Raw genomic sequence first — 25,714 nt, 5'->3', positions numbered from 1 at the left:
AGTTGACGACTATTATGATACATTAAATGAATTTTATTTAAATCACGAGTAATATTTTTTACACCAATTTACATTTTATGTTATTTTTATCACATACAAAAATAAAATTCGTGAACTGATAAAAAGTAAAAGAATATTTTGTGGTTACAATTTTTTAAAGAGCTTCAATTAATAATGCATCAAAATTATACTATTTCAATAATTCTTTGATCATACATAAAATAATAGAAATAATAATAATAATAATAATAATAATAATAATAATAATAATATATATATATATTTAAAAAATTGCACAAAAGATACAGAATAGACATTAAAACTCGAAAGATTTTTCCTTAAATAATCGTAGAAATTATAGCTTGAATGTCACGATAGATTATATGTCACGTTTTTCCTTTGTTTGCTCTGATTTTTTTATATATTTGCTTTACAATTTTAATAACCTTTTGTTTTTGTTTTTAGTGCCTTTTACACACTTGGTACATTGCTGCTGATTTACATTTGTATTTTATTGCTCCGCTTATTCTGATTCCCTTATTTAGGTAAGACAATTTTGTAAGTAATGTTAGGGATCTGCATGGCATTTTTAATGAATATATAAAAATAAGAAAACATGTAAAACAATAAAAAAATTAATGGATAGTCATGAGTGTTCCAAAAAGTAACTAACGATTAGAGTAATCAATTAAAAAAAGGAAAGTAGATAACAATGCTTGGTCAGCTGCATTCTGCTTAGGAAACTAGAGATTTATTCTCACCATATTTCGAAATTAGCTCCCTCAACTGAGAGCGCTGCTGATTAGGAATCGTATTAAATAATCTTTTCAAACGACCACTATTTAAAACATCTGTACTGCCCAGTGGGAAGACAGTATTAATCATCGCTCTTGTATATATTTCAGATGAAATTTATTGATTAACAGCAGAAGACATTATTTATAATTTACCTAGTCATCAGCGCCATCTATATTACACTGTTAAAATTTCCTTTCTAAAATTATGGTAAAATAACTGGCAGCTATCTGTCCATCCGATTAACCGTAAAGTTTAAAGTAAAGAACATTTTGTTTCCATTATGGTTTTGAAACCATTTACAAAAAGTACGGTTATAAAACCACGGATACAAAGATATACAGTTTTTTAACCATTTACTTCTAGCATTTTTCAAAAATGTAAAAAAATAATTATTATTTAACTGGACATGGGAGCTCGGCTTTTCGTAAGGTAATGGGCATTGGAGAGTGCCGGACACTGGAAATTCTTCATGTGTTGAAGGGAATGGAGGAAATATTGTGGTGTCAATACTAGGACTCGAACTCCAGTTCTGCCTGTTATGAGATTGACGCATAAGCCCTCGCGGCTATGATATGTCCGTAGTTGCAAAGAACTAAGTAGCTTCATTTGGTGGTTCTAGTTGGTGCGATAAAATTCTGGTTGTTTAACCGTATTAGGTGAAAGCAGTTAATAAACAGTTTTTCTCCAACTTGACAGTGTGATTACCATTTTATTTATGGTTACTTGACTGTTTTGATTAAATACGGTAAAATAACCATTTAATAAATAGTTATTTAACCATTTTTTCAGAGAAATTTCTAACAATGTAATGAAATTTAACAATTTGTCAAACTTGGTGAGAATGAGTTGTCCGGTATTGAAAACAGTATGCATCTGACTGTCGTCACTTTTTTCTTTCCAACTGTTTTTCTTTCATTGATTTTTTTAAATTTAATGAAAATAAACAGGTTTTCTTTCATTAACTTTATTTCTCTTTCTTTAATTTTTTTTAAAAATTTCAGGCCATTTTTTGGGTCATCCAATATATTCCAAATATTTCTGTAATAAGTTTTAATCTTACAAATGACTGAAAAAATTAAATTTAAATTTTATAAATTAAAAAAAAATTATGAACCGCTAAAAAACAGGTTAAAAATTTTCGAAGCATAATTTGTTTTTATAAAGGTTACATTAACACAAGTTTTAAGTGTTTCAGACCGGGCTTACATAATTTAATTAAATTATGAATAATTTAAATTAATTTAAATAAAAAATGCATACTGCAACGGATTCACCGTAGTTTCAGAATTTTTTTTTTGGCAAAGGAATTGTTCTTATATTCAATATTTTGGAATTAAAAAAGTCGTGCCTATCACTAAGGACAAGTAATTTAAACAGATCATACAGAATGCTTAAGTTTATAACTTTCAATAATTTTTTTTTTAAAAACTATCTGCTTGTTTCAAAAATTTCTACCTTAGTTGACTTCAATTGAAAAAAAAATTGTGACTACGGAGAATCCGTAATAGTTGATGGAATTTCTGAAAATGTATAAAAATGATTGCTTCAATTGGGTGTTACTTTACATAGCTTTAATTGTAAACTATACCTATAATTTATCAAGGATAATATACGTAACTAGTTCCAAGTAAATATATTTTTATATTTTGAAAATTAAGAAAACTATCTTATTCCCAATGTTTTATCTATGAAAAAGCCAAATTCATTAAATTATGCAATTATATTTACTTCGAATTCCATCACGATAATATAAAAATTATTGTAATAAGCTTTATTGAATTCCATCACGATTATATAAAAATTATTGTAATTATTGTAATAAGCTATATTATAAGCTATAAGCTATATAAGCTATATTATGTTACGATCCATGTGAATAGTCGGTTATTGTTAATACTAACCGGTCAATATTAATAATAACCCAATAAGCCGGTTAAAGTGAATAATTTAAGCGAATTTATCACATGAACCGGTTATTATTAATAATAAACAATGATGTTTTGTCTATGTCATACTTTCGCTTTTTTATTTGGGATGTTTCCGTATCGTGATCTGCCACGACGACAACAATCGCCAAGGAGTCAAAATGATTTTATACTGAAATTTTCTTTAAAAAAAAAAAAAAAAAACCACGTCGATGTTTTCCCTGGCTTTCAAATTGGTCCCTTTCTGTCATGTTTTTTATAAGTTTCTCGCGGGCCGCTTCCCGAAAGTTACCAAGACTTAGCGATTATTCTGCCACAGAACACGATGAGGAAATCTCCCCTTTTTATCTCTCACTTTGACTTAAAGAAGCTTTTATTATTGATTTTGACCGGTTATTATTAATAATAACCGGATCTATCACTTCAGCAGTAATACATATACAAAGAGGCATACCAAATGTCCCAAATCATAAGCCGTTTAATCACATTGACCAAACTTTATTGGTTATTATTAATAATAACCGGATCTATCACTTCAGCAGTAATACATATACAAAGAGGCATACCAAATGTCCCAAATCATAAGCCGTTTAATCACATTGGCCAAACTTCATTGGTTATTATTAAGAATGACCGGCTGAAGGTGAATAACTTGCGTTATTCCTCACTTTGGTCAAAAGAAGCGGTTATCATTAATATTGACCTGTTAGTATTAATTGTAACCAGATTTATCACTTTAACCATAGCATTTATACTATCGATATTGTTGCATTTTTAGATGGCCAATGATTGGATTTTTAGTCATGATTTTCCTTACTGTCACATGTATGGGTGTCATGGCGGCTTTGACTATCATCAATGACTTTTACCCGACATTGCTGTATTTCACTCCAGATGAAAAGTCAGTACATAAACCAAATATTTATTAGTTTTACTATTATACGTATTATTCATTATGCTATTTGTAATTTGGTTTAATTTTGGTGTTTGTTGATTTATCTTAATTGTTATGTTAGTTTGAGAAAGTAAATGAGATAATTAGTTTAGCTATTTTTTACTATAATATTTGTTATTTTATTAGTATTTTTAAAATATTATGTAATGTATTCAATAATCTATGACTTTTGTTCTCCATAGCTGCATTTCAAACAACTGTATGGTAAACAGTCAATCCATAAATTACATTATTTTACTATTTTTTCAATTATAAAAAATATTCATTACGTAATTTTTAATGGTTTAATTGGCTAATTGTTCCATTTTAATTGTTATTCTTATTACGTACATTATTTAATATGCGCAACATTAATAATGCTGCACGAAAAAGAAATTCTGGTAAAATTACAGTACTGTATGTTAATGGCATACCTGAAAAAGAAACCCCATATTTCTGGTTAATAAAACCGATACTTATGGTATATAATCCATTCGATTTGTAATTTTTCCGTTAATATGATAACAATTTACCTGAAATTCTGATTTTAAAAATTATAGTTTTTATTATCATACATTTAGTAAGAATACAAAATTGAAAAATTAATTTAAACGAATAAATGGTTTTCATGCAATGCTCCAAAGTATCATGATAAAATTACCAAATTTTATCACATATTATAAAATTAAATTTTATTCTTAATTTTACCGAAATCATTATCAAAGATCTTCGGTAAAAATTACCGAGCTGTTTGGCTCCCATACAGGCAAAAGCATGGTAAATTTTAGCATATTTTGCGTAAATCCATTCACTTTTTTACCGGAACTACACACTTTTTTTCCCAGTGCAACATTTGCTCGACATGATTCGGGTGTTCTCTGCTTTGTTTTAATTTTACGTTACTTTAATATTTGGGAACAATTTATTTTGCAGTCCAGTTTAGTTATATTCACCTATTTTATCTATTGTATTTTTAAGGTTTACACATTATTCATAATTTACAGAATTTACCACACATTGCTGCATTTCACTCCAAATAAAAATACAGTGCCTAATCTTTACTCAACAATTTTTTTATTGTATGTCACATAAATAGTTTAATTTTTTTATTTGGTTTAATTACGATATTGTTGATTCTTCTGTTATGTGATAATATGTATTCTCAAATAATGATCAACTTAGCTCTTTTCAACTATTATATTAGATTTATGAATTAATTAAATTATAATTATCTTTAATGACTGATTAATTATAATTTTGTTTTAGATTTACGCATTTTATATGTGATTTGATGTACTTTAAACCATATCCTCACATGGGTGCTTACTGTATTGGTCTCGCTTTAGGATATTTTGTTTTGAACTATAGAAAAAAAGAAATGAAAATGGTATGTTTTTGATTTATTTTTTTAATTTTTAATTTTGAAATCTCAAGGCAATTTCAGCTTATCAGTTTGTAAATTTTTTACGATATAATTATTAAACCATATGCTTATTTCCTATTTTAAAATTTAAAACGTGCTTCATTTATATTTATCGTGATAATCTCCTGATTTCAAGGTTTGTTACCTTTAAAATTTGGGAATCATCTAAAAATAAGTTTTACTTCACAATTTACTTAAATGAAGTGTGCAGTGTGTAAAAAAAGGACAACCCTGAATAACTTTTGATCTAATGATCGGATTTCCACTTTCTGGGACCCAATCTTATGGGTTTGAGGGCTTCAATATGCTATTTAATAAGTGCAGACGATATTTTAAGTTGCGAAATCGACACAAAAACGTACTTTGAATCAACATATTCGGATTTCTGACCCACAAAATACAGAAGGTAGTGGCAATCTAGGATATATGCTACCAATAGTTTGGTCAAGAGAGCGCTCCAAAATTTGGAAATTACATGTATATATACTATTCAAAACATACATACTATTTCAAAATTTGATAAAAAAACAATGAAAACCCAACTAAAATAATAAAATTTTATATAAAATCACTGAATTAATCGTATATGTTTGTGAATATATTTAATAAACATTTTTTTGGTTGTTAATTTGTATAATTTTTCCATGTGCAAATCCATTTCGGGCAAATCCGTGTTAAAATTATCTGTTGAAATTTTTTTTTCTTTGATAATTTAAATAATTTTTCTATGTGCTAATCCATATTGTGCAAATCCGCGGCTAAAATTATTTGCAAAACAGGCAATTTATGTTTCTCTTTTCTTTTTTATATTTTTTCTTAAATAAACATCTATCTTTTAAAACTATTTATGATCAATTTTTAAAATTATCCAGTATAATATTACCTTGCGCACATCCATTTCGGGCCCATCCTTGGTAACTAACAAATCAAAGCTCAGAATAACAATTCACTTCAGCAGTGCAGTAAGAACGACACTTTAAAACCCTCTTGTTACACTCAATTTGCGCTTTTGTTTTCATATTTTGTAATCTGGCAATCTTTCTGCGGAAACATTTTTAAATCATTCTTGAAAAATTTTCTGTCCTTGTAAGTTGATCTGATTTTGCTACTCGCTTTATAGTCCCTTTTAAATGTTTTTTATTTATTTTCTGTTTTTACATGCTATTTTTACTTTTTGTGATCTATTTTATTTGTTGTTATTTTTATAAAAAAATTTTTTGAGTGCTCCTCACACTATTGTATTAATATATTTTGCTTTGGCTTTATTGATACAATATCAGAAAGCACTCTGTTTTGCGGATATAATCATGTGGGCTGAAGAAAAGATTATATCTTTTTTTCCCGGTTATTTTTCCGGTTTTTTAAATAAAATTTCATTCCATTTTTTTATTTTTTATTTTTTTTAATTTATTTTTTATATGCATATTATATAATCTGTTGTTTGTTAATTTTTGCTTATTATTCCCCCCCCCTTTTTTTTCATATGTCTATAATTTTTCTTTGTTTTATTCTTCATTTTGAACTTATATATATATATATATATATATATATATATATATATATATATATATATATATATATATATATATATATATATATATATATATATATATATATATATATATATATATATATATATATATATATATATATATTAATAGTCATATTTTTGATTTGTGCCAACTATTGCATGTATGTTTATGTGACTTAATGCGTTCTCTATTCTCATTAATTTATCTTTATGATAAGTGATGATAATGATGATGAAGTGAAATGATAAGTTTAACTTTATGATAAGAACTAGTCTTAATTGTTAAAATGTATGACAATGTTACTTTATTTGTGCTCTATTTTCATTATTTTGACTCTTTGATAAGTGATGATGAATGGAAATAATAAGTTTAACTTATTGAAAAGATCTGATCTTGATTGTTTAAATGCTGAATGCTATAAGCAAAATGTCAAGTTGAATGCTATTAGTAGAATTGAAATTATTTTCTATTACCGAAGTGAAATGTGCACATTAACTATATATATATTTTTAATTTTATTGATAAATTCTTTTTACTTATTAAAATCGATGTGATCAAAAGGTCTATCAAGTAATTGGATGGTGTGCTGCAATTTCTTGCAACTTGGCTGTGCTATATGGCGCATTTGAATGGAATCGAGGCAATGTTCCAAGCAAAACTGTAGACGTCGCTTACGCTATGCTACACAGAACAGGTTGGGCATTTGGCATCGCTTGGTTGGTTTACATCTGCATCACAGGTAGAGGAGGTAGGTAACAAATTGCTAGTAATGCTGTGCAATACACTGCATCATACATCAATACATGGAAACTTCGTTACAGAAACAAAAGTCACTTAATTCAATAAGTACGAAATAGTTATTTTTGTTTTTAGTATAATAAAAAAAAATATTTACTCCTCTATTTTTATTTTTCTCCATATTTCGAGTAAACCGATTCAGTGATGTATCATTTTCACTCTAAAAAATCCTAAATCAACATACGGTATACAGTACAGGAACTTTGGGTACATCATCCGAAAAATTCCTGCTACCATGAAAACCATTTTTACCGTAAAATATCTTCCCATGTAGTAAATGGTGACTGCTGCACTTTAAATCTGTCGGGTCACAATGTAATTTTTGTTTTTAGTATAATAAAAAAAATATTTACTCCCCTATTTTCATTTTTCTCCATATTTCGAGTAAACCGATTCAGTGATGCATCATTTTCACTCTAAAAATTCTAAATCCACATTCGATATACAGTACAGGCTCTTTGGGTACATCATCCGAAAAATTCCAGCTACCATAAAAACCATTTTTACCATGAAATATCTTCCCGTGTAGTAAATGGTGAAATGGCACTTTAAATCTGTCGTGTCACAATGTATTCCGTGTTCCCATGACAAATTAAACCTCTGGGGGTACTGGATTGGAGATTGATCGTTCTCTTATTTAGGTCAAAATTATGATCTGCGGATAAATGAATTGATGTATGAATGGGTCCACCGTATAAACTGTGGTGACGTATAAGTGTGGCAGAACTAGAATTCTCAGCAATAGATGGAGCCACTGGAAAACAAGAACAATAGCACCTCTTGCCTTAACGACCGACGACGACAACAACAACACCCGTAAAATATTGTACAGTGATTTTTTCAGGAATATTTATTTAATTTAGAGTGAGTCAGTGATTCTACGGTAAATTATTATAGTACAAAATACAGGTATATCAGATATTTTGTTCCGTAACATGTTCCAGAAAAATGTAGTAATACCGATATTAATGTATATAATACGGTCACCCCGAGTACTGGTATTTTCTGCAGTAATTTGATCTGGAATTACAGTATTTTAAAAAATGTACTAAAAGTTTTCCATCCTCCTGAGAAATGCCTTTGTTAAGTTGTGATTGTCGAAATTTACAAGAATCTCCCACTGTTCACTGTAAAAAAATTCCGAATCAAATTCAGGTAAAAAGTATGGGCCCTCTGAGTGCAGTATCCGTAAAAACCATCCAGTAATTTTCACCTTAAAGTTTTAATAAATAACAGTAATAATAATTAAATATTTAAAAAAAACAGTAATATTTACTTAATTACAATGATTCAGTGATTTCGCAGTAAATATTACTAAAAAAAATTAAAAATAAAAAATAATATTTTTAAAAACCACGTTTTTGTAGTGGAGAATAATAATTAAAAAAAAATTTGAAAAACGAAAAACGTGGGGTGCATGAAATACATAACAGTAATGTTATATTAGTGTGTGTATGTGTGCTTTTGAGAATATGTGTAATTGTAATTGCATCTGAATGTGGAATATGTTTGTGTATATGCGCATGTATGTGGATGTATATGTGGCTGTGCATGTGTATGAGTAAGAAAATGTGTATATGTATGCGTATATGTACTGTTATGTATTTCATTCGCCCCACGTTTTTCGTTTTTCAATTTTTTTTAAATTATTATTCTCCACTACAAAAACGTGGTTTTTAAAAATATTGTTTTTTATTTTTAATTTTTTTATTTTAAATTATAATTTTCTTAATTTTTATTTTATATTTTTTAAAAATTATTACTTTTTAATTATTTTTCTTCACTACAAAAAACGCGATTTTTAAAAAATATATATTTTTATTTAGATTATTTTTCTTAGTCAAGACTACTACAAGACCACTACTAAAATAATACAACTTTCATTTTAAATTAGGGATTCAAAAATCTTTATAGAAAAACAATACCTTTACGACTTTTATTAGTTTTATGCTGATGACAACCAAAACGATCTGGAAATGAATGAGGAAAAACTGGATCCTACCGCGTGATTTTTCAGCCAATAAAAATACTCCGACAATAAAAGTCTTTTCACCTGACATGTAATACTAATTTGAAATAATGGAATCGACAACAAAAGACCATCTTGAAAATAATTGTTTTTTTAAATTTAAATTTTATTTGACTTTGTATGTCTTTTTTCTCTTCATTTTCATGCATTGTCATCCAATTCTGAACTATGTGCCAAATTTGAAGTTTGTAGCTAGTCGGGAAGTTAGTTTAAAATCGATTACAAAATTCCACCCGGACAGACATACACGAAGGCAAGTTTATATAAACGTGGTAAAATACAGTGCATCAGAGTTTTCGTGACGTAAATTGCTACATTTTACTGTTAAAAGTACTGGCAGTCCGAGATCCGGTACTTTTTGCCTCAATTTGATACTGAATTTTTTAGAGTATGGTGCTTTTGCCCTTGATTATTACACTAAACGCACTCTGAACATAAAGCTGCATCGATTTGTTATTTTTTTTAAGTAACGTATTTTTTAACTTAAAATATACAACCCTTTTAAAATAAAGTTAAAGCTTTTGCATTTTAACCTTCGCTGCTCTATGTCAGATCAGACGACTAACAACAATCGTTTTGTTTTACAGAGTAAAAAATTACTGCTTGAAGTACTGGTACCCCGAGTGCTGGTACTTTTTATTGTAAAATCCATTTTTACTCTAATTTCATGGAACAAAAAAAATCTGATATACTGTATTTTTGACAGTAATATTTCCTGAAACACTGTGATAAAAGAAATATTATTGTAAGAATTAGGGTACAAAATTTTACGGTAAAAATGAATTTTGCGGATGCTGCACTCACAGTTCCATACTTTTTACTGTATATTTTATTCGAAATTTTTACAGTGTACTAAGCTATATCGCGATATTCGGCCTTGTATATTGTCCCAGAACATATTTTTTTTGTCTACTTTTAATTTATTCGAAATTAAAGTCTCTTTTATATTTGTTTGATTATTTCATGCTATTGTTCAGTAATTATAAAAAAACAAAGATACAAAATAAGAATGTAAACATAAAGCTCTTTCTTTAAAAATGCTTTCCGAAGTAATTTTGAAATTAGTAAATTTTTGAATTCCTTTAAATTAAAAAAAAAATATTGCTCACGTTTTTACCTTTTTTCAGGTCTCGTCAACCGTTTCTTATCATGGGACTTATTTATCCCTCTGAGTAGATTGTCCTATTCTTCATATATTCTACATTTTCCCGTTCTTTGGGTTAGGAATGGATTTAGACGAGAATCGCTACGTTTCCACCACTACGAAATTGTAAGTAAAGAATATGCAGAATTCTCAAACTAAACAATATTCTAAAATTTTGTTTATTTTATTTATTTATTTTATTTATTTCTAATCCCCACAACATTTGACAATATATGCAACCTTGGTATTTAACTGGCGATATTTTTGATCCCTTTTTCGTGGGCACCACATATGTAGATCAGCTTCACCCCAACAGTTTAAGGACAGAGGGAACAGAGCGCGATATATTTCATCCATGCCAGAAGTGGGATTCGAACTCGGAACCTTTCTGAGATGAAGTCAGCTCCCTGACCATCATACAGTCTGGTCGGTTCGATGATTCTAAATTTCATGACATCAAAAAAATTTTAATAATTTGTTTCATTTTAAATTAAATTGGAAAAACTATTTCAACTCTCATGGAAAATTTTAATTACGGAAAAAATTGCTCGTGTACTTTTTCAAGTATCACTAATATTTCAAAACGTAAAACACCCAGAGAGTGGAAATTTAAGTATTGCATTTACCATTATGACAGGTTCATAACTATTATGCGTAACTTTCAATAAAGTACAATTGTTTTTGTATTTTTCTTGATCTTGTTATATATTTTTTTAATTCATACTTATGTTAGCCAGATATTTTTAGATACTTATAAGATTTTAAATTTTAATTTTTTTATAATATTATTTACAACAAATCCAGATATATTGATAAAATAGTGGTTTTTTTTATATAAAAACACATTTATTTGACACAAAACATGAAAACAAAATTAAATTCAAATACCCGTAACGGGTGAGTTAGTACAATCTTCGCAAAAATAAATTCAAATACCCATAACTGGTTAATACAATCTTCGCAAAATTAAATTGAAATACCCGTAACGGGTGAGTACAATCTTCGCAAAAATAAATTCTAATACCCGTAACGAGTTAGTACAATCTTCTCAAAAATAAATTCAAATACCCGTAACGGGTTAGTACAATCTTCGCAAAAATAAATTCAAATACCCGTTACGGATTAATATGAACCTTAAATACAAACAAAAACTATTCTCAATAAAATTTAACTTTCCAAAGGCCAATAAACAAATTCCAAAAATTGTCTCGTTCTTTTATTTGTTCTTGATCTCGTTACATGCTTTATTTAATTCATGCTTACGTTAGCCAGATATTTTACCGATAGATATTTTATAATGGGTATCATCTAGGGAGCTGTTTATTATGGGTTAATTTTACTCAAAATATAAACCGCAAAACAAAGGCAGTTTTCTTTTCTTTTTTTTAAAACTTTTTTACACAAATATTTAATGCAGAGTTATCGTTTGAACCTTTTTCTTTCTTTTTAGTTCTATGAGTTCCTGGCCACACTAGCATTAACCCTTTGTCTTTCAATAACTTTCCATATTTTGTTCGAAGCTCCATTCCTCAACTTAGAAGAAGTCTGGTTCCCCAGACATAGCAAGAAAAAGGAAGAAAAGAAGAAACCAACTGAGAATGGAACAACAATTATACCTGTGGCGAAAATGGAGAACGTTCTCACTAACGGTCACGCGACAGATGTCTTTTCTGTACGACTTTGATTACCTTTGATAAAGTATCTTTATCCTGTAAATAAATAATAATGGTATTGTCTTATAAAGACTATCTGTTATGTTACGCATGTAGTATTTGACAGTTATTTAAGGATGGATCATTGTGCTGTAAATAAAATATCATGTTTTTCTTTGTAATGAAATATTTTTTGGAAAACAAATTCCTCATTTTCATAGATTTTCAAATATTTGCATATGTAAATTAAATAATTAAACGAATGAATGAGATACTTATAACAAGAACAACAAAAAATTAAATAATTCATTTTATAAACTTACCTTCTAACATTGCTTTAATCAATCAAACTTCTACAGAGAATCAGCCATTCGTTACTCCTTCTTAAGAGCAAAAACTAAAGTATTTTCATGAAATTTTAACTTTTTTAAATATACTGAATACCACTTTCATTTACCTAACTTTAGAATTTTTTAAAGAGCTTTTCAATCAAAAAAATTGTTAATTAATGCAAGATCAAAAATTTACTTTGTGATACGTTTCATAGTGACTAAGATGAGAAGGGTCATATTTCTGCGATAATAAACTAAAGCATTTATGACATTATGACCACCATCCATGTATAAAAACGGGCTCTCTCAGGTTTTCATGGTTTCTCGAACAGGAACAATGTTTTCATGGGGCACATTAGGACCCATAATCCTCATAGAACAATCCCTGACGTCTGTAAGCTACTTGAACATAGTTGCAGACCAGGTTCACCCATTCATGGCAACAGTTTTCCTGCGGGGGATGGTGTTTACCAACAGGATAATGCACCATGTCATAAGGGTCGAATTGTCATGGATTGGTTCGAGGAACATTCCAGTGACTTTCAACTCATGTCTTGGCCTCCAAATTCACCTGACCTTAATCCAATAGAGCATTTGTGGTCTATGATGAGGGAAGACTTTGCTTCTCCGTCATTAGCCGTATAGTTGATAGTGGTTTTACATGAATGTTCATTTAGGCCATTAATGAATGAATTGAACGATAGAGTTTCCATGAAATAATGTACAAATCGTTGAATGTAAATTTAGATTTTATTAAGCATAATTTAAGATTTCGAGTGGCCACATTTTCATCCTAAATAAGAAATCCCTCAAAGGGATGAAATAATAATACTCTCTATTGAGAGATCATAAAGCCAGAACAACATTTCTGACCGTTAGAAAATTGAGACTGGGAGGCCCAAAGGGCTCCCAGCCTCCACAAATTTGAAATTAAAAGTGAATATGTATATTTATTCTCAACGGACAGAGAAAGTATGGGTAGGAGATCCAAAATTGGTGGCGATTTATCACCGTATATCATAGCCAAAAACAAAGCCAACTAGCATATCCACATGGGTTAAAAAAGAACACCTTGGCGATCACGAGTCGCCAACAAATTTATGTGAATTATTATAACCATGCAACCGAAACATTTAGCCGTTGGATAATTAGAATAAAAGGTTATAAATAGATTTTTGTTTTCGATTAGAGGCGACAGTGAATTAATATGTCTGCATAATAATGAAATAAAAAGAAAGTATCCGTTACATTGATCTGGAAGAGAAGAAATAAATATTTTATGTTCGTTTAAAAAGATTAAGTTTTTGATTTATTTTAAAAAATAATTCTATTAATAAAATTCTATTAAGCTTAAGTAATGAAGGATATTTTAAAAAGATAGGAAATAAATATGTAATGCCAAATTCTGGCATCACATGTGGTCCTACTTGGAAAAACAAATTCGTGCTGCCACGCTATCCTCTCGCAATGTGAGGGAATTGCAGGACCAGTTGGTGAGCGCTTGGTACCAGATACCTCAGACTACCTATCAGCACCTTGTGGAATCAATGCCACTGCGGGTGCTAGCAGTTTTGTGGGCTAAAGGTGTTCCTATATGTTATTAGCAGGATGGTCATAATGTAATGGCTCTTCGGTGTATATATATATATATATATATATATATATATATATATATATATATATATATATATATATATATATATATATATATATATATATATATATATATATATATATATATATATATATATATATATATATATATATATATATATGCTGCTAATAAGGAATTTTAGTGGATATTTCTTCTAACTATTTCACATTCACGGTAAAAATCTCTGGATCAAATTATGGTAAAAAGTATCAACACTCAGGGTGGAGGTATTTTTTACTTAAAACCCGTTTTTACCAAAATATGTTACTGAGCAAAAAAATGTGATATATTGTAATTTTTTAAGTAATAGTTACTGTAAAATCACTGAAATACTCTAATTAAGGAAATATTACTGTAAAAATTACTGTATAATATTATAGAGGAAGAAAAATTACGGTAAAAATAGATTTTACAATAAAAAGGATTTGATGGATGATGCACCCAAAGGGCAAATACTTTTTACCGTAATTTAATCCGAAATTATTTACTGTGTGTAATTAAACAATTTATTAATTCAAATTTGTAATAGCTTACATAAATGTTACTAGGATGATAGATTAAATGTTTCTAAAACGGAAAATTTGGTCTTAAAAACTATAGTTACTGTAAAGGAAATGATAAAGAAACTATCTTTCAATCAATCTGTGTTACGTTTTAAAGAAAACTTTTAAGCAAGAAAAAAAGTTATGGTCTAATCCTACGCATATTTATAATATACGTAACATGTAATATGTAATTATCTTTTAATGACCAAAACTGTTTTTTTTCTTCATAAAATACTAACTTATTTGCTAAAAATGGCAGAACATATAAAGTAAATAAAGTAAATAAAACCATAGTATCCTATGTAAAATCCGTAAACATGACGTAGGATTTACCATAAAATTTGAGCGCTTTATACTTAGATAAATACTTGGAAAAAAAGACGCAATGCAACTAAAACAACATTGCATAACAAATGGAAAATAACATTGCTTGTTCAAACAATTTTTTTAATTAATTACATTAAACTGTCATTATGTTTTTTTTCTTCTTTTTCAAAAAGTTGATTGGAATCATAAAAATATCTGTTTTCTCCATTCTTATAAGAAAATCTATCAACGTAATTACAAACCAATAAAAATATTTCTTCACATTACTGTTCTAAACAAAGCATGAAAAAAAACACGTTTTATGGATAAATAGAAACTGGGAGGAAATATTAAAGTGTTTACTTCTTCACTTTAACCACAGACAAGATTTCTTGTTCAGAAGATCACCAGCCCTTAATCAGAATAAATAAACTTTTGAATTAATTGAAGAAAAATCTAAAAAATATAGCAGATCTTCGAACTCAGAATTTAGAATTTTTCTGACAAAGTAAGCCCTTTTATATTTTTATTTAGTGTTGACTAAAAAAAACAAAATTTGAATCTATTCAAGTCCGGGATTTTGGCAGCTAAAATTTTAAAATAATTATTTTTATTTACATTTAATTTATTTACGTACTGTTCGAATGCCCATTCTAAAATTATGGTAAAATAACTGGTTTGGCCATTAAATTAACCGTAAAGTTAATAGTAAAGAACATTTTAACGGTTTTGTAACCATTTACAGCTAGCATGGCATCAAAAGCATAAAATATGAATTTAACTGGCCATAGGAGCTCGACTTTTCGTTAGATAATGGGCATTGGAGAGTACAACATACAAATTTAGCAGTAGAAGATACTGGAAGTTATTTATGTGTTGAAGGAACTGAATGAAATTTTGTGGTGTCAATCCCCGTTCTATCAGTCATGGGACTGACAGATTAGTCCTCTAGACTATAATATGTACCCAGTTGCAAGGAATTAAGGGGCTTGATTAGGTGGGCTCAGTGAGAAAAAATTCTGGTTGTTTAACCGTATTAAGTGAAAGCAGTTAATTAACGGTTTTTCTCACAGTTAAAAGATTGAATACCTTCTTTTTTTATGGTTATTTGACTGCTTTGTTTGAATATGATAAAATAGCAATTAAAAAATTGATATTTAACCATTTTTTTCTAGACATTTTTAACAGTGTTGGACGCTTTATCACTGGACGGTATAAATATCTAGTGGAAAATTTTCTAAGTTAAGTTTGTAATTTCAAAAATTAAAAAAAAAAGGAATTCAAATAAACAAAGAGTGAACTACGAAACTGAAATTCTTTTTTCAGAAAATCCAATCTCCAATAAATTGTGTAAAATAGCTGCTCCGTTAAGAAGAGGGGAAATAAACCTGTAAAAATTTGTTTGCAATTTGATATTTTAAAAAAATAATAATAATTTCCAAATTTGAAACTTTCTTGAATTAAAATTTAATATCACTAACGCAGTTGCTAAATGATGTTCAAACGTGTAATTTTCTACGATTTTTTTCTAAAAATTAACAATGCACGAAGGTTTCTTGCTATAAGTATACACAAAACTTAAACCTAATAAAATAACTTTAAAAAAAATGTTGATTAGAATTCTTTTAGAAAATAACTTATCGATATAGTACCTGGATTTAAAACAAACACATTTAAAATTTATCTTTCATAAATGATCCGAAAAATTAATTTAAATAATTAAGTTATTTATTTTTTTTTTAAATTTACGCTTAATTACAGAAGTGGTGTGAGAAAAAAATGTTCTTTTCGTGCTGAAATTTGCAATTTTAAAAAAAGCCTACAAAGCAGGTACGCGGCAAAAATTTCTTACTTTTGGTACTTTTTGACTTAATTTGACCAACATAATATGACCCGGAATTTTATGTAATTTGACTAAGACAATTATTTGTTTAATTAAAGTGATTCATTTATTTTACGGTAATTATTACCGTAAGACTTTGGGTACATCAGATTTTTGTTCAGTAACATGTTCTGGTAAAATTAACGGTAATTTTACAATAAAAATCTCCAACACCCTAAGTATCAATACTTTTTGACGTAAATTGACCAACATAATTTGACCTGGAATTTGAAGTAATTTGACCAACACAATTGGACTTAATTTGAAACAGAATTTTTTACTGTGTACGAGATACTGATAAAAAAAAAAAGTTCCTATTAGCATTTATTTTGAAGTGTTACAAGCTTTTCTCCCTTTCATGTAAGTTATTTTTATATTCATTTAAGAAAGGAAAACCTCAATTAAAGTGTCATTAAATAATTTTGTAAGTGAGAGAATTCTAATTTATTAATAATTATTACCTGATCAAACCTCATTACCTGATTTTTACCTGACCAAAATAAAGTACTTTTTATAAAATCATGCCCCAAGTTGTTCTGAAATCTCCACCATAATAAATAATTAGATAAATTAGATAATAATTAGAGGAATTAATTAATCTAATGAATTAATTAATTAACAAAAATCTGAAACAAACGAAAAATAATTATTTGAGATTGTTGTTTGAAATCAACTAATATAAACTCCAAGTTCATTAGTTTCACCGTTTACGTTGAAATTCGCGATAAAAATATCCAACTTTTTTTCAAACGGTATTCATTTCTAGGAATTGTTGTAGTTAATTTGCGTAGCACTATAGCTGCACAATGGGCTGTTGGCGACGGTCTGGGAAACATCTTTGAGGATGATCCGAAGATATGCCAATTTTGATCCTCAGCAAAGGGGATGGCACCCCAGCTCCGGTAGCCCGACGACCTGCACGCGAAGTCGAGCACTTCACGGTAGTTTAACAAGGAACATACCGCACAGCCTCGGTCCCTACGCAGACTAATCCAAGTGGTCACCCACCCGCACACTGACCGCAGCCAGTGATGCTTCACTTCGGTGACCTGCTGGGAACCGTGTCTTAACGATCAGTCCACTGCGAGACTCTTGGAATTTGCATTATCTGCATTTACAAATCACTTTACTGTAACTCAGGTTGCCTTACCTTTTTACCGCTAAGCCAGTCTTTACCACAAAGTTTTACGGAACAAGCAATCTGATATACCGTAATTTTTACGTTATTTACTGTAAAATCACGGAATCATTATAACTAAATAAATATTATTGTAAAAATTACGGTATGAAAGTTTACGGTTAAAAAGGATTTTACCGTAAAATGGATTTTAAGGATACTACAATCAGGGTGCCAGAACTTTTTACCGTAAGTTGCTACGGAATTTTTTACAGTGTTGTAGATAGTTACAGAAGTTATAGTGCTTGTCATAATTTGAATTATTTCAAATGAGTTTAGACAAATATAAAAGCAACGAAGAAAAATATTTCAAAGAAAGCATGGCATAAAGATTTTATAATCTTCCTAACTTTCACAACATTTATGAAACAGGTTTGAGAACATGTAGAATTTACATTATGCTTTGGAAAGAAAAAATATATAATTATTTCCAAATAAGAAATATAACTTCTTTTAATATACCTTATGGTATGCACCAGGAAGAGACTTTTGTTTTTAAATAAAATATTGCTTACTTCATTTCAAAGGCAAATAACAGCAAAATTATGAAAATAAAAATAATTCAGCGTTAAACAGCTTCAAAAATTATTTCTCAGCTAATTTTTGCATATTTTTTTTTATAAATAAATTTCATTTTACATAAAAAAGACTTTTATCGAAAGTAAATAATATTTTATGAGATTTAGTTGCTAATGTCAGAAAATAAGCTATTAAACTTGTTATTGTTTGTTTACGGGAAACGAGAAGTAACATTTTCAAGAGAAACTTTTGAAATATCAAAAACAAGTTTTATTGTTTTGTGCACAAAACTGCGTCAAAAGTGTTATATTTGTGAAATTAAACTTATATTATCATCAACTTAATGAAAAACAATTTTCTTACGTAACACAAAATGTTTCTTTTTTTAATAAATTGGAAGAGAATTGTTCTACTTAGAGTTGATATCCACCGATCTGCTATTAACGTTATTGTTTTTTTCACTTGTACAATTTTTCTACTTAATGGTGCACCAAGTAAGTAAATGAACGTAAAAATTTATTTTTGATAAGGGAATAATTCCTTTTTTAAAGCAATTTACTGTAGAAATAAATTAATATTAAATTTAAAACAATTTTTGTACTGAGAGAATGATTACTATCATGAATTAAATTAAAGACTAATTGAAAGTAATTTATAGACTAATCGACTATGAAAGGATATAACCTCTCTTTTAACACACATTGTTATATCCCCAAAGGGTGCTTTCTGACATTGTATAATTTCAAATTCTACTTACCCTGCCTCTCATGTTAACCTGTACAGAATTATAAAAATACTAATTACCTATTTATCTACTTCACTCGTCTTCCAGGTCAACCTATACAAAATTATACTAATTACCAATTTCCCTTCATTGAGTCACTCATTATTTTGGAAAATACAAAAATATATTTTATGAGTATTTTTTCCAAATTTTAACTTTTAATAATTTATACTAATATTTAAGTCACTGATTAATATTTTAAAATATTTTATTCATTTTAACAAAAATCAGTTGCCAATTTTAAGATTTAAGGATAAATTGTTTTTAAAAAGTTTTTGAAACTGCTATAGTAGATTTGGTAAAGTTTTTTTTTTTTTTTTTTTTTTTTTTTTTTTTTTTTTTTTTTTTTTTTAAGAATAGTTTCAAGACAGTTCAAGTTCAAAAAAATTTGCAAGTCCCTTGAAATTAAATTTTGTGTTAATGCACATGAAATATATTTTAATATTTTTTTTAAAATTATAATTAGTGAATTAATAAATGAAGAATTAGAAAGTAGTTGTATAATTCAGCATAGGTTAACTTGGAAGGCGGTACACTGTAAAAAATTTCTGATAAAACTACGGTGTAATGTACAGGCATCGTGAAGGCCAGTACTTAATTAAAAACTTTAACGCATACATTCAGTCTAAAGATATTTTAAAAAATTTAAGTAAAATACTATTTCAAAATATTATTTATTAAATTAACAAGAATTTAGAAATAAATTCTGAAAAACCGAAGTGGACATTTCCATTAAAAATACTGTGTACTCTGTTGCAAGTCCAGAAAAATCCATTATCCCTATGGAAAAAGCCTGTATGCATATAGGCCAACGCTACATAAATGGTAAGCTTTAAGCGCGAACGAATATCAACATCGCCAACTCTTGAAACGACGTAGCACAGCCTTCCTTTATTTTCTAAAAAATAGTACGAATTAAATTTCTATCCGACGAGTTTAACTTTTAGAAGTTTATTTATTGTTTTGAATGCATAATTATATAATTTGATAACTAGATAAAACGGAACTATATGCATTCGCGGATGATTACTTAAATCCTAGACCGCAATGGTCTTTTCTTATTTTGCACAGAGTATAGAAAAAATACTTAAATATAAAAACTATCATAATTAAATATAATTAAATGAATAAATATAAAGAAATATAATTAAATGTAGCAAAAAATTTTAATATAAAAAATAATTGAAATATGGATAATTTATTGACTCGACAATTAATTATAAATTCTTTTTTCTTTCAGATTACGAGTCAAAATCTTTTATCAAAAACAGTGGTGCATAATGACAATGTTCCACAGATATCGTCGTTTAGCTTTTATATTATTATCATGCCATGCCACATATATTTTAATAAATTGGTTCATCATTGGGAAACTTCTAACAAGCGTGCACTTTTCGTCGGACGATAAAGGCGTTTTAACATTTATCAATGTAGTGAAGGAAGACAACATAAGCAGCAATATAAGTAGGAGTGGAAAATGGGTAATTAAGTTTAAGGATGGCAGTAGCAAAGTATTAAATAGAACAAATGGAATAGATTCTTTTGACTCTGATCATGTTAGAAAGACTGAAAACCAAGAAGCACATTCATCTTTGAAGGATACATTATCTACTTGGCTTTCTTCCAGTAGTTACAGACATTCTACTTTGAAGTTTGCAATTCAGCAAAATCGTTCGCAATTGCAAACTACCGCTCTTTTGCAAAATAACCATTCTGAGCACAACTCACTCAAAACTGAACAAAACTTAAAAAAAGCTCAAAGCTTGGTGTTTGGAATGCAACGAAACCAATCACAGTCTCGAAATACAACTCGTCTACAAGCCAATCTCTCTGTGTACAATTCAACCGAACAAAATTCCAAAGTAGTCAAACGTCTGATGTTTGGAAGAGAAGGAAACCAATCTCAACTTCAAACTAGCAAGCATCATAGGTATCCTGATCCCAATGTGTCCGAAAACAATTCAAACGTAACCATGTCTTTATCTACTTCAGAAACAACCAGCACTAAAGAAACTTCAATGCCTAAATCCAAAAAGAAATCTGGTTTGATCATAGACACTTCAGGATGTAAGATACCAAAATTGGATCCATTTGATCCAACCGTGAAAAATTTGACAGAACTCCGTATACCATATTATTGTCCAGGCCCACCATTATTTATGACACCTGAACCAAATGGTATAGTCCGTCTTAATACTTTTGTTCTGGAGAAATATTACAATACTACTCCAGAAGAAGTAAAATGTTATTTCGAAGCTATAATACGCAAATACGAAGAACCTGGAAATGTTAGAGAAATCAGCTTTATCGTTGCTAAGGCGCGAGAGTTAGTATTTGATGTACCAATGGATTATGAGTACATTGCATCAAAGTGCTTTTTAAACAACAACTACACCCATGAACAATACTTTCCACTAGTTAAATTAAAAAAGGAAGTAGAGGAAGTGAAATCAAAAATAAAACCTGTTGCCCCTTTAAATGTAATACTTTTAGGGATTGATTCGGTATCTAAATTGAATTTCTTCAGACAATTTAGAAAAACAAAACCTTTCTTAAAAAACATCAAATCTTTTGATATGAAAGGATATACAAAAATAGGAGACAATACATTCCCAAACTTGATGGCAATGTTAACGGGCCATTTTGTGGACTATTACTGGGATGAGACAATGAGAGACGATTTCTTTTTCGATAATGTTAGTTTAATTTGGAAAGATTACGCAAGAAAAGGATTTAGAACATTTTTTGCTGAAGACACTCCGTACTTTGGTACATTTAACTTATTAAAGAGAGGATTTCATGATCCGCCGACTGATTATTACTACAGACCAATGGCGTTAGCCATTGAGCGATCAAATCTAAGGGCTAAGGCTAGAGAAGATAACTCACCATGCCTAAATTCAGAAATGGAAACGGAACTTATGTATGATTACTTGAAAAACTTTGTAAAAACGATGGATAATAGGCCTTATTTTGCTTTTTGCATGGAATCCATGCTTACTCATGACTATTTGAATGGTGCTGGCCGTGCTGATGCACCAACATTAAAATTACTTCAAGTTTTACAAGACGAGGGAGCTCTCAATTCAAGCGCTTTGATCATATTCAGTGACCATGGCTTACGTTTTGGTGAAATAAGAGAAACATACATAGGCAAGTTTGAAGAAAGAATGCCATTCATGTACCTACATTTTCCAGAATGGTTTCTTAAGCAACATCCAGATATTGAAAACAATCTGTCAGTCAATCAAGACAGACTTACGACATTATTTGACATCCATGCCACTTTAAAACATTTACTCCACCTAAATGAAAATCACACAGAGGAAACTGATGAATTCGGGTTGAGCCTTTTTCACGAAATACCAGAAAACAGAACTTGCGCTGATGCTCACATTCAACAACATTGGTGTCCATGCAATAGTTTTAAACAAGTGTCAGTAAATGATTCAACAGTCTTAAATATTTCCCTAGCTTTGGTTAAACATGTAAATGAGCTTTTGCTTCCTCATGCTAATGTCTGTTCTACGCTGGAAGTGGCAGAAATAATGGACGCGCGATTGGGATTACCAAATGAATATTTATTAAAATATAAAAGGCTTGAAGATGATATTCATCATAGAGTTGTTATATTAGGCGATGAGCCTCCATTGCTCGTTGATTATCTTGTGACGCTGAAAGTAAAGCCTGGTGGCGGTATACTTGAAGGTACAGTGCGATATGATGCTGAAAGGGCTCTTCCAAGAGTTATTGGTGTCAGTAGAATTAACATGTATGGTGATACTTCATGGTGTATAAACAGTCAGTCACTTAAACTTTATTGCTATTGTAAGAAACAATTGACATGAACTATTGAACACAGTAATTATTGCGAAAGTAAAGTCTCAGTGGAAAATGACGATTAAAAATTGTTCAAATGTTATTGGTGTCAGTAGAATCAACATGTGTAGTGATACTTCATGATGTGTTAACAGTCAGTCACTTACACGTCATTGTCATTGAAAGAAAAATTGGCATGAATTGAAAAATATGGTAGTGTCTGCGACGTTGAAGACAGTCCAACATGATGCCTGAAAAAACTGTTTCTATAGTTATTGGTGTCAATAAAATTAAAATATATGGTGATACTTCATGATGTATGAAAAGTCAGTCCTTTAAACTTTATTATCATTGAAGAAAACAATTGATATGAACTATCAAATATGGTAGTGACTGCGACGAAGACATAGAGCAATGTGATGCCTAAAAAAAGCTATTTTTAGAGTTTTTGGTGTCAGTAGATTCAACATCCTTGGTGATACTTCAGGAGGTATAAACAGTCAATCACTTCAACTTTACTTATTTATTTTTTATTTTTGAAAGAATCTATGGAAACTTATAATTATTAAATTTGGTAGTTTCTGCGATGAAGATATAGTCCTGTAAGATACCAAAACAGCCTGATTCAGAGTTTTTTGGTATCAGCAAAAGCATCATATATTGTAATACTTAATGATGTAACATTGTTCACGTTGTTCAACATTGATACTGAATTCTAACTAAGCGATTAACTATATTTTTATATTTTTTTAGCTTTGAGCATATACTTTGAACATTTTCCCACTCTATTATTAATAATACTGTTTATAAATTAGCAAAGTTTTTTTTCTTATATTCAACACTAGCATCCATTCAACAAATCATTCGCATCTATTCCAGTTCAAATAAATTGTTAAAAATATTCGATATATAAATTATTAAATTGAACTAATCGTTCATTTCAGTTCGATATTAACAATAGTATCATGCAATGAAGTTTAGAAAGGATTAATTTCAAAGGTAAGAATGCCCCTTTTTGCCACATTACTATAGTTGCAACAAATTCATAAGATTATAGAACCAATTCTCAAAGCTTTAAGAGTGTACATAATTGTAAATTGAACCTCCTAGTTCCCCTTAACAATTTTGATGAATGCTTTTATGTAAATTTACATAAACAGAGAAACAAAATTTTGTACACATTTTTGTTTGTACACATTCAATAAGTAGGTACAAGTTTTGAAATCACGAATTTAAATTTACAAGGATCTCTAAAGAGTAGTCTTACAAGATTGAGCACTGTAATAAATTTTGAAGTATGTTAAACCACAAAGCCGTTCAAATTTGCTGCAACATTATCATGGTGCAAAGTTAAAACTTCTTATACTCTACCTCTTAATTTTAATTGCGTGATACTATGGTTTAATTCATCACATTGTTGAGGCTGTAGAAATTTTGCACTGTACTAGTACTTGTAGAACCAATATTATGGTGCAGTGTTAAATTGAGTTTTGGGCGACTGTATAAGTTTTTATAAGTGTGTGACATCATAAAAAATTATTTTATTTTATAAGTGCATTTTATGTTTATCATCATTATTTATTTATTTTTTCATAGTTTTAATTTATTATTTAAAATTAAAAGCTAATGTGAATATAACATGTACGATCATTGTTTGTTTCATAAAAGTGTCTAATAAAATGAATTAAATAATATTGATAATGGCTTCTTTCAGTTTTCTTTTCTCTTGAGTACATTTAAGCTAAATTTGATTATTTTTGGTTTGTAAGTTTTTTTTGTAGTATTTAAATTATAAATACACATAAAGTTTTATTAGTTTTCTTTTAACTTTCTATAATAAATCTTTTCTACTAAGTAATCATATATTTTAGGTATTTACGAAGTGTTTTTCCCAAAAAGATCAAAACTAATGCAGATTTAAAATTCGTCTGAAAATTTTGAAACTTTTTCTAAGCTAAGTCACTCATTCAAATATTCTTGTGTTTGAAAAGTAAACATTTAAAAACATTATAAACTGATACATTACCGATAGAAATGATACAAATACATTTACAATAGTTATATTAATATAATTGATCTTATTGAAAATCGTTAGATTTTTTACGTTGTTTAAATAAATCCGAGACGCAGTACACTATATATTTAAATTTTTATTTGTAATTTTTCCAACGTCATTTAAAATTTAATTCACCAGAATTTTTTTCCGATATGCATTTAAGCGTTTTTGTTCATTTAGGAAATTTTCAGAGCATATATTTTAATTATTTTTACTAATCATTCTTTGTGACTTATTAATAATTCAATTAAATAATTATTTTAATTTAAATTTAAGATTTTTGTTGCCTTTTAACTTTTAGTAATCTTACAAGTTGTGTTAACGAGATTGAAAGTTGAGCATCGCAGTGGCCCAGGGGATAGAACGCTTGTCTCCAAATGAGGTGACACAGGCTCGAATCCCACC

The 25,714-nt window shown here is 28.9% G+C and overlaps 2 protein-coding genes across 3 annotated transcripts in view; both read left to right on the top strand.

Moving 5' to 3' along the window:
* The window catches only part of LOC107447938 (nose resistant to fluoxetine protein 6), a 55,355-nt gene extending 42,978 nt beyond the window's left edge, over positions 1-12,377 (top strand). Inside the window, exons 10-15 of the mRNA XM_087151801.1 lie at positions 466-545; positions 3,502-3,624; positions 4,924-5,044; positions 7,174-7,360; positions 10,567-10,709; positions 12,034-12,377. Of these exons, the coding sequence (XP_087007927.1) occupies positions 466-545; positions 3,502-3,624; positions 4,924-5,044; positions 7,174-7,360; positions 10,567-10,709; positions 12,034-12,267 (888 nt within the window). The 3' untranslated portion in view covers positions 12,268-12,377. The remainder of the gene's footprint in view (positions 1-465; positions 546-3,501; positions 3,625-4,923; positions 5,045-7,173; positions 7,361-10,566; positions 10,710-12,033) is intronic.
* Positions 12,378-15,449: 3,072 nt separating this feature from the next.
* LOC107447940 (uncharacterized) lies at positions 15,450-23,928 on the top strand. Of its 2 annotated transcripts, none has more exons than XM_016062984.5 (2): positions 15,450-15,580; positions 20,675-23,928. In XM_016062984.5, exon 2 carries the CDS (start codon positions 20,715-20,717, stop codon positions 23,280-23,282), a length of 2,568 nt encoding a protein of 855 aa, XP_015918470.3. In that variant the 5' UTR covers positions 15,450-15,580; positions 20,675-20,714; the 3' UTR covers positions 23,283-23,928. The 2 variants fall into 2 exon arrangements, with proteins under 2 accessions (XP_015918470.3, XP_087007926.1); XM_087151800.1 differs by lacking the exon at positions 15,450-15,580 and adding an exon at positions 19,052-19,144.
* Positions 23,929-25,714: the final 1,786 nt, after the last annotated feature.

This window comes from Parasteatoda tepidariorum, chromosome 9 (assembly GCF_982258835.1).
Source record: "Parasteatoda tepidariorum strain Cologne lab strain chromosome 9, Ptep-v5.0, whole genome shotgun sequence".
Classification (NCBI taxonomy): domain Eukaryota; kingdom Metazoa; phylum Arthropoda; class Arachnida; order Araneae; family Theridiidae; genus Parasteatoda; species Parasteatoda tepidariorum.
Note: the sequence above shows the minus strand (reverse complement) of the source record. Positions and strands in the feature narration are given on the sequence as shown.

Bases quoted from the DNA above. Each gene is read 5' to 3' on its own strand.
- LOC107447940 (XM_016062984.5), top strand. From the start codon at position 20,715: ATGACAATGTTCCACAGATATCGTCGTTTAGCTTTTATATTATTATCA.